The sequence below is a fragment of the Helicoverpa zea genome, chromosome 24, assembly GCF_022581195.2.
Source record: "Helicoverpa zea isolate HzStark_Cry1AcR chromosome 24, ilHelZeax1.1, whole genome shotgun sequence".
Lineage (NCBI taxonomy): Eukaryota > Metazoa > Arthropoda > Insecta > Lepidoptera > Noctuidae > Helicoverpa > Helicoverpa zea.
In genome coordinates this window covers 8285470-8300704 of record NC_061475.1, presented here as the reverse complement: position 1 = coordinate 8300704, position 15235 = coordinate 8285470, and the positions used below count along the sequence as shown (strand labels likewise).

The 15235-nt window shown below is 36.3% G+C and overlaps 1 protein-coding gene across 1 annotated transcript; it reads right to left on the bottom strand.

Moving 5' to 3' along the window:
• Positions 1 to 5149: 5149 nt before the first annotated feature.
• LOC124642341 (odorant receptor 49a-like) lies at positions 5150 to 11543 on the bottom strand. Its single transcript, XM_047180727.1, has 5 exons — positions 10750 to 11543; positions 8048 to 8144; positions 7620 to 7724; positions 5811 to 5966; positions 5150 to 5206 (listed from the first exon to the last, which is right to left on the bottom strand). The coding sequence occupies exons 1-5, from the start codon at positions 11541 to 11543 to the stop codon at positions 5150 to 5152; spliced, it is 1209 nt and encodes a 402-aa protein (XP_047036683.1).
• Positions 11544 to 15235: the final 3692 nt, after the last annotated feature.

The window sequence follows — 15235 nt, the reverse complement described above, 5'->3', positions numbered from 1 at the left end:
ATGTAAACAATTAACAGACTATAAAACCGATAGAACCGCCGACAAAATGATTATTCATTGGTTTTCTAAGCTGATGAAAATATATTTACATAGTTTATGTTAAAATTATGTCATTAACTCGTCATTAAGTACTTCTAACAGACAAGGATCTTGTTTGCTTTCTTGATAAAGATTCCATGGTATAAAGCCTTTTATTGCAGAATAAAAACATATTTGTAAAAGTAAGTTTTAAAAACTAATATCGTTACTAATACAATAAAGAGAGATTTTTTTTATTTGTTTGTTTGTACCACAAAAGCTCCGAAATCACTGAACCGATTTAGAAATTTCTTTCACTATTAAAAAGCTACACTATCCCTATGTAACATGTAGGCTATATTTTATGCGGATATGGGAATTAGTTTCCTCGGGATGTAGGTGAATCCGCGAGAAACAAATAGCATCAAAAAAACTTCAGACATTCAGTTCAACAAACCAATAAAACAATCTTGATTGATTGAAAACAACCAAAAATAAAAACAACCAGTCATAAATATTTTTATGTTTCACCAAACTGAAATATTACTACTTTATCACGAATATATTAACCTTTCGGTACCGGGTTCGATTCCGACCGTACGAATTATGTAAATACGAAATTTCGCTTTTTTCGCTCGTAAAGTTGCCCGATATTGTTTTTTCGTATCGTCATTTTTTCGAGTGTGAAAACATTTCGGGACCTGAAAAAAAAAAGAGTGGGCGAACTTTTTGATTGATTTGTTATTTTGTTCGAAAATTTCTGTACTTTAACAGGTATCTTTTTTATGATTGATGTCTGGAGATGTCTCGAAAATAATCTTGGAGTATCGTTTTTTGTAAAATATTAGACGTATCAGTACACTTCAACACTTTCACACAAGAAAATCTAGATTCAAATCAAAGTTTTCAGTCGGTCTGATACCGGCTAAATACTACCATTCATCTGTGTCTTCATCAATGTGTGTACTACCATTCATCTTCACACTGATTTATGAACCAAAACCACGGAGGAAGGAAAGGTAGCGGAGATGCTATTAGGAAAGAGGTCAGGCGCCTTCTTGTAGGTCAGGCCACGTACTATCATATACGACTGTAATTAGCTGATAATGGCGTCCACGGCCGATTTCGGCCACGGCGGCTGTTCTCATTTAAGGAGATCAGCCAGCTGCGCAGGACATATTATAGTGCACGAGCATTTGCGCAGACACAGGTGCACTCCCTATTCCTTCACTCTCATAACCCGATGGGACGGCAATCCGACACGACCAGAAAGAGATCAGGCGCAGGACCGACATTTACGTGCTCTCCGATGCACGGGTGAATCAATCACCTACTTCCAGACTGCGGGCTGCTTTGTGAAAGCTTAAGAAAACCCACAAAGCGATTTCGGCCCGACACGGGAATCGAACCCGAGACCTCGAGCCCAGCAGCCACGCTTGCGAATTAGGATATGATGATGATGACAGTTATTTGGTAAGAACTTAATAAGCGAAGCAATTTCAGAGAACATAGACAGGTAATTCTAAAAATAAATCATAAACATTATGACGTACTATAGACTATTTTTATCGGTACGTGCCACGCAAAAAATGACTTTAATCAACATCCCAGCTAAACAATTAAGGCTCATAATTGCGTATTTACGCTCAACACGTTGGACGAATATAAAAATATACTAATGATACATCCAATTCTTCATTTTTTATGATAATGACTGTTTGTTGCCCATAAAAATTCATATTGGTACAGGAGGGATTAATATATTTTGCGAATTCACGTCAGGAACAAACTGGTATAAAATGGATATAATATCTGCTTTAACCTAAATACGCTTCTTATTACAATAAAATTTAATATAATTATTACAATATTAAAAAGAGGTTTTCGGTAATTGTTAGCATTAAATTATTTTAATAGAAAACAGTTTTGTTATTTTGAATGTTTGACTGATACCCTACTTTTTCAAAAAAGTCATCAAATGACCCCTCCCGCTGTGGGTTAGCAGCGATGAAGGAGTGTCAGACTCTAACTGACTAAAAACCGTCGTGTTCCTTCGTAGGCCTTTTATGTACCAGGGCCGCGGTAACTCTTTTGAACAATCCCGCAGCCCCAATATTATAAACTCAAGAATCTGCATGGATGTATGGATGTTTGTTCCTCTTTCACGCAAAAACTACCGGAACAGATTTTGATGACACTCGGCAATATTGTAGCTTAGAGTTGCCAGATGGCCGAGGAAATCCGGGAGTCTTGTCCCGTGCCCAGGAATTACACCTTACAGTCCCGGATTTCGATGTTATTTTAATTTCGATGAACATTGGCATAAATTGAAGAGATCTCGAGAACAAAGTACAGAATTATTTTTGTTTAGGTGCTTGACGCAAAAGAAAAAAAGCAGTAGGTACTAAAATATTTACTTAGTAAGCTTTTAATTTCCTTTTCTAAAGCAAAAAAAACTTTCATTGTAACATTATTTATACACGAAATCCTAACATGGACACGCCCACATATTTCCATTAGAATTTTTTATGTTCACATAAACTTTTATGGTGTTTTTTCATACGCACAAAATGACTTTTACAGATATTTTATTATGGATGGGTTTTCCGGAATACAATATTGTTTTTCCTTTTGATAAAAGAATAATAATATGTTTCTGATTTGTTTTAGTACGAGTTTTATTGGCCCTTTTCAAAATTTTTATTTGAGGTAAGACTCGATCAGATACTTTTTTTCTTATTATCATCATTAAGCCCTTTTCACCGTCCCACTACTGGACGTAGGCCTCTTCTCATACAAAGAACATACTGTTACAGCCTTTTATCGTCCCACTGCTGGACTGCGGGCTCCTCTCACACGGAGAAGGATTGAGCATTAATCACCACGCTTGCTCAATGCGGGTTGGTGATTTCAGACTATATAGTCCAGGTTTCCTCAAGATGCTTTCCTTCACCTTTTTATCAGCTATTGGTGTCTATTATATACTTAGAACGTACATACAAACTTAGAAAAGTTGCATTGGTACTTACCTGATCTTGAATCGAACCCGCACCCTCTTACTCGAGAGGTTGGTTCTTTACCCACTAGGCCACCACGACTTAGTCATACAAAGAACATACTATAGGGTTTTTTTATTGATTCTGTCTTATTTTAATTAATTTATAGTGATAATTTCTGTATTAGGTTATTGTGAAAGATAAAAGGTATATAGGTACTTAAAAGGTAGGTATGGAAACTATATTTTTAAAATGTCGAAGCGTTTCCACAGGTAATAAATAAAACACGCTTTTATTTCCTATATTAAATATTCTTACTAATACAATAAAGTCGTGGTGGCCTAGTGGGTAAAGGACCAACCTCTCAAGTAAGAGGGCGCGGGTTCGATCCCAGGTCAGGCAAGTACCAATGCAACTTTTCTTTTGTATGTACTTTCTAAGTATATCTTAGACACCACTGACTGTGTTTCGGATGGCACGTTAAACTGTAGGTCCCGGCTGTCATTGAACATCCTTGGCAGTCGTTACGCGTAGTCAGAAGCCAGTAAGTCTGACACCAGTCTAACCAAGGGGTATCGGGTTGCCCGGATAACTGGGTTGAGGAGGTCAGATAGGCAGTCGCTTCTTGTAAAGCACTGGTACTCAGCTGAATCCGGTTAGACTGGAAGCCGAACCCGACATAGTTGTGAAAAAGGCTCGACGGGTGATCATCATTAGCCCTTTTCACCGTCCCAAAGCTGGACATAGGCCTCTTCTCATACACAGAACATACTTTAGGATATTTTTATTGATTATATCTTATTTTAATTAATTTATAGTGATAGTTTATGTATTAGGTTATTGTGAAAGATAAAAGGTATATAGGTACTTAAAAGGTAGCTATGGAAATTAAAAAAGTAAGAATGTACGAGTACAAAGAAAATTTATTTTTAAAATGTCGAAGCGTTTCCACAGGTAATAAATTTATAAAACATGCTTTTATTTCCGATATTAAATATTGTTACTAAACCAATACAAGTGCTGAAGAGAGATGGAAAAGAGTAACATTTTAAAGCAATTTAAGCATATACATTTAAGATACTACAAGCCATTACAGGATATTTAAAAAACGTTTCTATTTATAAAACATTAGCATCAACATCTGTAGTAAATAAATAAATTAATATTAGAACATATACTCCTATCACATATACTTTATGATATTCTATGGCGAATTGTAAAAGAATTTACCTAATCCATTCACTGGTTTGGAGTAATTTTTCGTTTTAATAATTTACAACATCATGTGTAAAGCAGAGATAAAGTTAGGTTATATCGAATGTTTTGACTAGTTGACAGCTGTCAGTTTTCAAGGGATTTCTGTTGTTTTTAATGACAGACTCTTATGGTGTTCTAATTCTTGCACATTTTTATTATATTTACTTTGTTTGAAAAGAACATTTTATTTTTTATTTTTGCGTATTTACTTTTTGCTCTGTGCTAATCATATTATGTGAAGTATTTAATTTAATGTGATTAGATACGACACATCCGATATTATTTCCCTAGGAAACTTACAGTCACAAAGGGTGTTGTAGTTCAGATATTGTTAGACCTAGTGGTATATTCTTAACAAGGGTTTCACGTTACAAAGCAACAAGATAGTTGACTTCATATCTATAGGTATAACTAGTTTTCACGAGCATTCCAGCCGTGTCTGACCTATTCATAGTACCTATATATTATAATTCTGATCTTATATGTATATATATGTGCAATTGTAATACACAAAGTCCTAGTCGCTGTTGTTACGTAAAAATATTCACATTAATTTCGTAAAGGCGAATGTTTTGTGCATGTGTACATCTGTTACTTCTTCACGCGCAAACGGTTGCACGGATTTTGATGAAACTTGGCAATAACTTACACATATACACACACTTACACACACATATACACTTAATATGGGTTACACATCAAAATACTATAGTAGAGGCTATTTTTTATTCAGCTGTGCAAAGTAATTCTCTCAGAAAGCGGGTGAAACAACGGGTGAAAGCTAGTTGAGATATACCAATGAATTTCACAAAATAAAAGATATCCTGTAATATCTAGGAGAAATAAATTCCAAAAAAATAATGCTATAATTAGAATCCTTATTTCATCTGAGACTGACTGAGAAGCGTGTAATAACTGTAGGCACCTTTCAGGATCTGAAAAAAAAGGATAAGGCAAAATAAAACGTGAAAATAGGAATATCTAAAATATAATAATTGAGGATATGTTACATACAAGGTAGTAAAGGTCACTTAGGTTTAAGAAATAAAGGTTTTATAAAGAAATCTAGGTTTTGCATATTTTTCGTCATGTTTTATTTGAAATCTAGGCTATTGATATTGGGGCTGCGGGATTGTTCGAAAGAGTTACCGCGGCCCTGGTACATAAAAGGCCTATGACGGAACACGACGGTTTTTAGTCAGTAAGAGTCTGACACTCGCTCACCGCTGCTAACCCACAGCGGGAGGGGTCATTTGATGATTTTTGACGTGACGTTGTTACGTTGTAGGTATATGAAGTAGTTGTAGTGTATGTTGTAGTTCACACGGGACGCGGATGAAACCGCGGGAAAAAGGTTAGTCGTGGATAAACAGATAGTCATTATAGGATTCCTTACCCAAAGGAACAACGGGACCATATCACTTAGGTCTGTTTGACCGGGTTGTATCTCATGAACAGTGACAGTCAGATAGTTGAAATTTTCACAGATGATGCATTAGATATTGTTGCCCCTAAAGGTACCAAGAACTTAAAACTTACGCTTATAAAAGTAGCCACAGTGAGCTTAGTAAAGGGTCCGGCGGAGAACACGACGGTCTTGTTGAACTGTGCAGCTAGTAGGTACAGGTCCTTACGGTACCTCACGCTTCTAGTCCACCATATGCTCTCGTATGGACCCCGCATTAGGTCTGCGCTCTGTAATATAAAAATTACTACATTAGGTATAAAACATTGGGAAATAATAAGTGTAGCCACAAAATTATTTATTGGACACATGATTAAACTTCTAATTTTATAACTAAGCAACGGGGAAATGACATAGCCTCTAATAAACTAATTCGTCTTTTTTACAACGCCAACTACTAGAAAGCTTCAATAAAAGATCATCAATTATTGTAACATGTCCTTCTTATTTATACATTGTCATCTAAATTACTAACTCGGCCTCATTTTTCCAAAAACGAGCCAAGAACATTTTCAAAAATAGGTAGGTACTTGATTCCATCTTTTTCTATGTTCTACAGGACACCTATCTTTGAACCTTTTGTAACATTATGTCATTATCATCCTCCGAGCCTTTTCCCAACTATGTTGGGGTCGGCTTCCAGTCTAACCGGATTCAGCTGAGTACCAGTGCTTTACAAGAAGCGACTGCCTATCTGACCTCCTCAACCCAGTTACCCGGGCAACCCGATACCCCTTGGTTAGACTGGTGTCAGACTTACTGGCTTCTGACTACCCGTAACGACTGCCAAGGATGTTCAATGACAGCCGGGACCTACAGTTTAACGTGCCATCCGAAACACAGTCATTGGTGTCTAAGAAATACTTAGAAAGTACATACAAACTTAGAAAAGTTGCATTGGTACTTGCCTGACCTGGAATCGAAACCGCGCCCTCATACTCGAGAGGTTGGTTCTTTGCCCACTAGGCCACCACGACTTCACTTGTAACATTATGTAATACAAATAAATACTGTGAGTTAACTAATTGTTTTCAGGTTGAGCAGTGTGATTATTATCTTTTATTTGGTTGTTTGTGCGCTTGTTTGCTTGAATGTGATAATTTAAGTAACTTCAGTTCCGATTTAAAAATATGTTCCACCGTTAGGTAGCCCATCAATTGAGAATGGATATAGACTACGAATTCCGAGACCTTGGTGAGACCTAATTTTGATTTGTATTCTGCTAATGCTCCAGTTAAACTTTATAATAAAGTCAAACTTTATAAACAAAAATGTACTCTATTATCTCACTTTCAATTTTGAATTTTAATCTAAATTCCATCACACCAAATCTACGTGAGCTGAATAAAATTCATAAAATTTTCATTTTTTAATTTAGTTTTTCCGCAATCGGCTGAAGTTTCAATCCAATGGTTGAATAAATTTAAACATCAAAGACTGAAAAGCTAAAAGGTAAAATTAACATATTTGAACTTTCCTGAATAGTTTTCAAAAATACTATTTAATGGGCCTCTTCCTGCTCATTTATTAAATAACCTTTCAAATGTTTACATTAAAATATATATATATTTTTTTTAATTTTGTCGATTCTTTTTTCTAAAAAGTTAGAAATATTAACTTGAATCAAATGTTTGGATTCTGCATATTCGATTAGTCCTTATTCCATTGGTTAACTAAAACTTTACTTGAAGGAAGAAGTTATTTTATTATTCTAGTTCTAGGGTATACTTACTTACAATTTCGAGAAAATCATGCATAGCAGTTCTAATGACTCCTTAAGACAGAATAGTGGAAACTTGGACAAGGCGGCTGAGTTTTCTATAAACGCTGGCGGTGAAAGCATATTCTTCGCTTTTTGAAAAAACAAATAAAGTTATACTTACAGCAAATAACACATCATTGCTGTGCCAGCAATATATGAAAAGCTGAGCGACTCCAAACACTAAATATTCCGTTGTCAAGAATCTTTGCATTGGACTAGTTTCAATCTGCAAAATGCAATCAATATCACAAAAGTAATGCATAAAAAATATGCTAATAGCCATCACATCGCACTAACAGGCGAAAGTTTCTGTGTATGTATGTAAGTTTGTTACTTCTTCACGCGTAAACGGTTTAACAGATTTAGATGAAACTTGACAATAATATAGCTGGCTTAATTAGCTGGTACATTGAAATAACATACTGATTACGTCTTATTCGGATACAGGAAGTAGTTCCCTCAAGAAGGGGCGAAACCGCCCACAGAAGCTAGAATGAATAGATACCTGTAGAAAATATCAGATTTAATAAACATCATTTAAATACTTACAGTTATTTGATAAGCAGTAACGCACAACATCACAGAACAAACGAACATGTATAGCAACATTATTGGCGATAGACAAGAGTCGAATAGACGGGCAAACCTGAAAGAAAAAAACTAGGTCTAAATAAATAATTATTAACATAAAGAAGATCGGTGGTATCCATAATTACTAAAGTAATTTTCCTTATGATGATGATGATGATGATGTCCTCCTAGCCGATTATCGGCTACGGCGGCTGTTCTCATGTAAGGAGATTAGCCAACTACGCAGGACATATTATAGTGTACGAGCATTTGTGCAGACACAGGTGCACTCACTATTTCTTAACTCTCATAGCCCGATAGGACGGTAATCCGACACGACCGGAGAGAGATCAGGCGCAGGACTGACATTTACGTGCTCTCCGATGCACGGGTGTATCAATCACCAGCTTCCAGGCTCCGGGCTGCTTTGTGAAAGTCTTCTAAAACTCACAAAGCGATTTCGGCCCGACTCGGGAATCGAACCCGATACCTCGTGCTCAGCAGCCGCACTTGCAACAGCTAGACCAACGAGGCAATTTTCCTTATAAAACACTATTAACGCAAATATTGTACAGCTGAAGATCGAAATAAGTTCATAGAAGCGCCTGTTTGTTTGAACGTGCTTATCTGAAAAACCACCAGCCCTATATGACAAATTATTTCAGTGTTAGATTGCCCATTTATACACGAAAACTATAGGCTACTTTTTATCCAGGAGCGAAATAGTTCCCGCGACACGTAGATGAAACCGCTGGCGAAAGCTTGTATTTTCATTCTTGCTTGTTTTGCTATAAAACTAAATATTTAGTTGAAACTAAATTAATTATTAATTTAAATAGTACACCCAAACATCAATTAAATTAGTTTATCAATTACAAATCACTCCCATACCTAACCCTTCGGACTTTACAACTCACGTATTCAGAGGCTAATTTAAATCTTGGACTATTTAATCAACCGGAGACGACACTAGCTTAGATTTTTATGCGGAAAAGCCCTACCCATTTAGGTACGCGCGAGGTAAGGCAACGCAACAAATTACGAAAGCACACAACGAAACTTCTAAACACAAGGGTATGGATTAAAATTGTTTCATATAATTTATTAATACATCATATTTAGCTTCACTTGAAAGGAATAACTTTCTCAGGAATAACGAATTGCTGGTAACTAATTTTAAGTGTGGGAAACTATTGTAAACAACTATTTCGAAAAGTGTGTCTATGGAGTTTCTTGTTAGTTTTCCCCTATAAAACCCAATCCTTGGAACCGTGCTTGGAACTAGCTTGACATTTTGAAAGAACGTAAATAGGTCTATTTGAAATGTATTAAATTAAATAAGTATGTGACAAAGTTCACGCACACAGGAATACATACAAAATATGACTAGGAATCGCTTTCCTTTGGCAGAGGGGAAGGCACTGCAATGGCGTCTCCAGTTAGTTCAATAATCTCAGACTAAAATTTCACGTTAACACATAAACCAGTAAACAAACTTACAAGAATTTATCGTTCACATTTAACTGTGTAAGTTAGATTGACTTGGAAGGTTAATTTAGATTTTGAACTCGCGTTTAACAACATGAAGTAACTGTTTTATCTCCTTTAGCTTATGGTTTCCTGGTAAGAGTTACGTAATTTTATAATTTTGTTATGTTCGTTTGTTTGTTTGGAAGTTTTCTTATGGGGGATATTAATATATATGCCAATTTATTAAGATGCATATACTTAAACATATTTTATGTTAAGAAATAAAATCCGATGAGAATATTGATTACTACAATTAACTAATTCAAGCCACCGTATTGAAATTACATTTTAAATAGGAAAGTTGGATAGCCTCGTTCCCTCGTAAGCATCTTCTACTATAGATATAATTATGTTACTCAAGGTTCACTCGATTTTCGGAGGAGCAACCCTAATCAGTATAAAAAGCCTATGTGTTCATATTTACCACAATTCGCAGGATCTCTTTATGATATATGATATATAGATGGTGACCCATCCATGTACCGACGGCACCAAGCGTTGCGTAACCTTCTGATCAATTGACCTGTGTGGCTGCTACCTAGCTACGAGCCACATCAATAAATACAATCATGATAAAACCACAAATATATCAACAAACAAACTATAATAAACTACGAGAATTCAAAAAGCAGTTCGTTTCAGTAAAACATTTTATTTTGACAGCTCAACAACCATGTAAATGTTTGCAATAGTCATTAAACTTGTTAAAAATGAAATGTTGAAATAGTGATATATAGCCTTTTTGTTGTAGCCATTGAAAAATGTGAAACAAATATGGCAACCTATTATTTAAGGCTTAAAAAACCTGTAAACTTCTTTTATAATGTTTCTGAATGCCATTTAAATTTAAAAAACAAAATATCGTTTATTATCATGGTCTATTTTGAGTCGAATAAACTCTAATCCAAAACGAGTAATTATTTATTTAGTACTAGCTATTCCCTGCGGTTTCACTCACGTCTCGGGAGAACGATTTTCTTAGTAATAGCGTAAAAAGTAGTCTTTTCCCTTTCTTAGACTTGAGTATCTTGTGTATCAGTGAAATCGGCTCAGTAGATGTGGCGTGAAATCGGTACATACAAAGTTACTTTCACATTTATGATATTAACTACGGTTCCATTATTATTTTCAATCAGAAGCCATTTACTTACTTGACCAACTCAACATGTCTTCTATGACAATTCTTCAACCTTTTCAAAGCGACTTCATGATGTACCTTCGACGATTCCGTTCCAAAAATATCCTTAGCGTCAAGCCTTAGCAATTCTAACTCCACTCTAAAAAACACCATGATTACCATGGAGTTTGTATCAAAAGAGGTGATCCAACCTCCTCCATAGATTGCAGCATAGCTCTGGAATACCGAAGCTAGGAGGTACCCTACCATAGTATTCTTGTCAAAAGGTACCCATGAACTGACGACTTGTAAGTACGTGTCCGTCCCATTTTTAACGCTTGTTCTGTAATTCTCAGAGGAAACATACTTGAAAATCGGCTGTACCATTACTATGATGACCGTCGTATACATTAATGACCAATATAAATATGTGATCTTTCTGCAGTATTTTGTAAATGTAGCTAGAAGTTCCAGTTTTTGCTTGTCTGTTGTCAATCTTTGATTTAAGTCCGCTCTTGTAGCGTATTCAATGATGCTGATCCAATATTTTTGCCAGCACAGAAATGTAGTCACTTTGGTCACGCTTACCGTAGCCAGCATTGTAATCTTCAAATTGTTTAGAAGCAGATTCATATCTGATTTTACAAACCATACATCAATGTACTCCGTAGCAGTAAAGATTGTAACTAAAACATGCATTAGCAAGTAAAAATATTTCATCAGGACATTTTTTGGGAGTAACAATCCCCAAAATTTTAATGCCTTCACATTAGGGCCTAGTAATGGCCGCTTCGGGTTCTCCAATTTCTGGAGAATATTTTTCAACATCTTATCAGATCGACTTGATAGAACAGATTGAAATAATGACTTGATCCCTTATTACAAATTTCCAAAGACAAAGATAATTACGTGATTTCAAAGAATAGGGGTGGGAAAGTGTCGATAAATATATCGATGTTTTTTCGTAACTACTTTTTTAAAAGACCTTATTTCGTGGCGAAAAACTTTAATCGGATTATGGGAGAGCGTTAAGCTTATATTATTTTAGAATACAAGTACAAAGTAGAAGGTTTTGAATAGGTTTAATCTGGTTTATTTTATAGCGCAACGTTTTAATGTAAAGTGCAAACAAAAATATTTCAAAAAGTATGAATAGCCTGTAAATGCAAATAAAAAGGAATGTATAATTATTTAAACTGAATATTTTCACCATTTATACTAAACTAGCCGCTTTCCCGTGGTCTTACCCGTACCTGAGGGGACTACTAACCGTACCGGGATAAAACATAGCCTATGTTCCCAGGGAAAAGTGTAGCTTTACGACAATGAATTCGGTAGTTTAGGAAACTGAGGGTGCAAACAAACAAAAAAATATATTCCTTTTTATTATTTATTTATTTATTTCATGTTGATACATGAAATAATAATACCTAGAGCATTGCAATCAAACCATTATCCTTTCCACGAGTTTTAGGCATTTAAAAATTCTATCACAGTTACAGTTTTGACATTTCCGAACTAAAAACCAGCCTTTGTGACAAAACTTTTTGACGTGACATTTTCATACTACTATTCCAGTGAAATCGTTCGTGATAAAACAGTACTTTCTCGAAATGAATATTTTACTAGGATTTTAAGAAAAGTTTTGAAACAATTTTCCAAGTTTTTGTAATCCTGATGCTGATGTTAAATGGAAGATGTTTTTGTTGGTTTATTCTGATACGACATTTTGTTTCTGTGCTTTGTTTTACAAATATTTTAAGTAGAAAGTTGTTATCACTTATTTTGTTCATGACATCTCTAGCCAGCTATGTTTTTTTATTTTGTTGATCGTCGGTAATGTTTGTATGTATTAGGTATACATATAAAGTTGTAACTCTTTCTTTACTCTTTCTCTCTTTAAAAAGTTACCATGGAATTACTTACCTATTTTTGCAGAGTTATTAAATTCATATCAATAAATATTTGTTTGACCTTCAAGCGCTTGCCAGTAAGGGTCCAAAATCATCTTTCTAATCAAAATAATTATATTTCAGGGAAATTCATTATTGTTTTTGGAAAATCATTTTAAGAAATGTAGGTATAAGGTTAAAAATACCTATAATAAATGAAGTGTTATAAAAACGAGCAAAGGTCAGGTGCAGGATTTAGTGCTTAACCAAGTGAAATATTTTTCATATTACATTAGAAAAACTTGAATCCCCAAGTTTCATTATCACCCGTTATATCTGAGCATAATTTATTACTTGAGCGATAAATCTCCACTTTCGCGTCCCTAATTAAAATATTTCATATTATTTTTTTCGTGAAAAATATTTTTGGAGGCAATTTTAATCTTCTAAAATTGTGCGTTTTTTACAAGGCCTCTGACCGTGTAATTTATATCGGGACCCATGCTGGTTTTTGGGTTTATACTCAATGTTTTTAACTGATTACTTGAACCTTCAAGACTGGTTTTTCTATTCTTTTGATGAATTATTATTATAGCATTTAGCCGCAAAAATATTGGGTTTGCAAAAAAAAACAACTTATCAATGTAATGTTATTAAGGTAAAGACTTTGGGAGGTGGCCCCAAAAATATGGAATATGGAGTTTTTTTTTTTTTTTATTTTTATAATCTATTTCTACAATGTACACACTATACATATATACAAACTTAATCTACTTATCTTTAAACAAAACTAAAAATAAAATACTATATACAAAATATATATAAACATAAAATATAAAAGAGCATCGATCAGGCGTCGAAGTATTCCTCCGCATCACTGTCCTCCGGAAACGTGCCCAGAAGACTGGCTGCATTGCCACGTTGAATGGCAATGCTAATTCTTTGTCCGAAGAATAAGCCAGCCCTCTGGTCACGCGAAGCGTCGACAAGCCTTTTCGCGATGTCCTTATAAAGTAACCGCGTACTCGGGCCCCATGGTCCGAGCGTTTCGACCCCAAATGGCTCAAAAGTATAGTTCCCAATAAGGTTACTATACTTGCGCCGCTTGGTGGTCTCTGCAGAAGCAGCAGCCGCACCAGCATGACCTGCCGTGCAGGGAAGATGCGATGGCGCCAGGGTGTCGACGCACGTTGCATCCCACACCAAGGGCCTACCCAACTTCCATGGCAACAACGTCATACCATCTGGCCTCTTTCCATCGTCACGTACCAGTCCATTAGGCTCTAACACGGCTGGCACGCCGGCGGTGGAAAGAGCACGACGGATAATGTCGTTAATGCTGGCATGCCGTGCAATACGACCAGCACTTCTGCAGCACGACAGACCATGGTGCCCGAGGCTGTCGACGGCTTCACCGCAATGGCAGCGATGCGGAGCAACACAGGGAGCGCCTAACCGTAAGCATGTAGCGATGCGGAACGTTGTGTCATCCAGCATAGTGCCTATGCTAGATGACGGGATCGCCTGTAACCAGAGGCCCGACTCCCACTCTCCCACAGCCAACAAACGGGCACGCTCAGCAGCACTATTACACGTATTTAATAGATTATTCCGTATAGTGCTACAGAGCGGCCCGTCCCATTGTCTCTGAGAGCAGCGGTTGCCGGGCAAATCCGTATTGGGAGTAGCCATTTTCCAGGCATCCAGCGCGTCGGTCAAACACGGTACTTCAACATCAACCAGTGCAGAAGACGACAATATCTTTCTGGTTAATGTATCAGTACTGTGAACCGAGGAGAGGAATGCCGGTAAACTAACACTTGAAATTTTGCGGACGCCGAGACCTCCCATGCGTATTGGGAGTGCAGCTTGCTGCCAGGCTCGATCGTCCAAGGCCACATTGAGGATGGAGGTGAGGGTGCTTCTGATAATTTGGTCAACTTTGTCCAAAACTTGTGGGTGCTTCCATATATGTGAGGAGCGAAGAATATAAGTAAATTTTGGTCCAAAACAACAGTACCGAATCAAAGTGAAGGCCGAATGTATACTGATTTTGTATAATCTCTCTGAAACATCATTAAAATTTTGAATTTTCTCGTTAATATAACTGGTGAAGGACTCATCGAGAATAGGTGATCCCAGGAGGCGAAGGGAACTTTTTTCTAGTACTGTCAAATTTGGAGCTATGGATTGGAATTTCGAAAAGACTTGTTGGTTGTTATCAGGGATGAAGATTTCACATTTTGATAAATTTAGTTGTAAGCCAATCGAGTCGAATTTTTGTATTAATAATCTAAAGTCGTCAGCTACAGTATCTGCGTCGCCTCCTAGGATCCCATCATCGAGGTACCACACATTAAATTTAGAATTTAGCTGTCGAATGATAGGGTTAATAGCCAAGCTGAAAATGGCAGGCCCCAGAGGATCACCTTGTTGACATCCGACGGCCGAATCTAGAACTTGGTCTTTATAGAGTAATTTAGTTGAATGTCTATAACACTGCCAAAGAAATTTATATAATTTTGGAATTTCATTTTTAACTTCCGTCAACAAGGTATCTCTATTTACGGAGTTAAAGGCGTTCCTAATGTCAACCTTAAGGATGACCTCGCCTTTCCCGCTATTTAC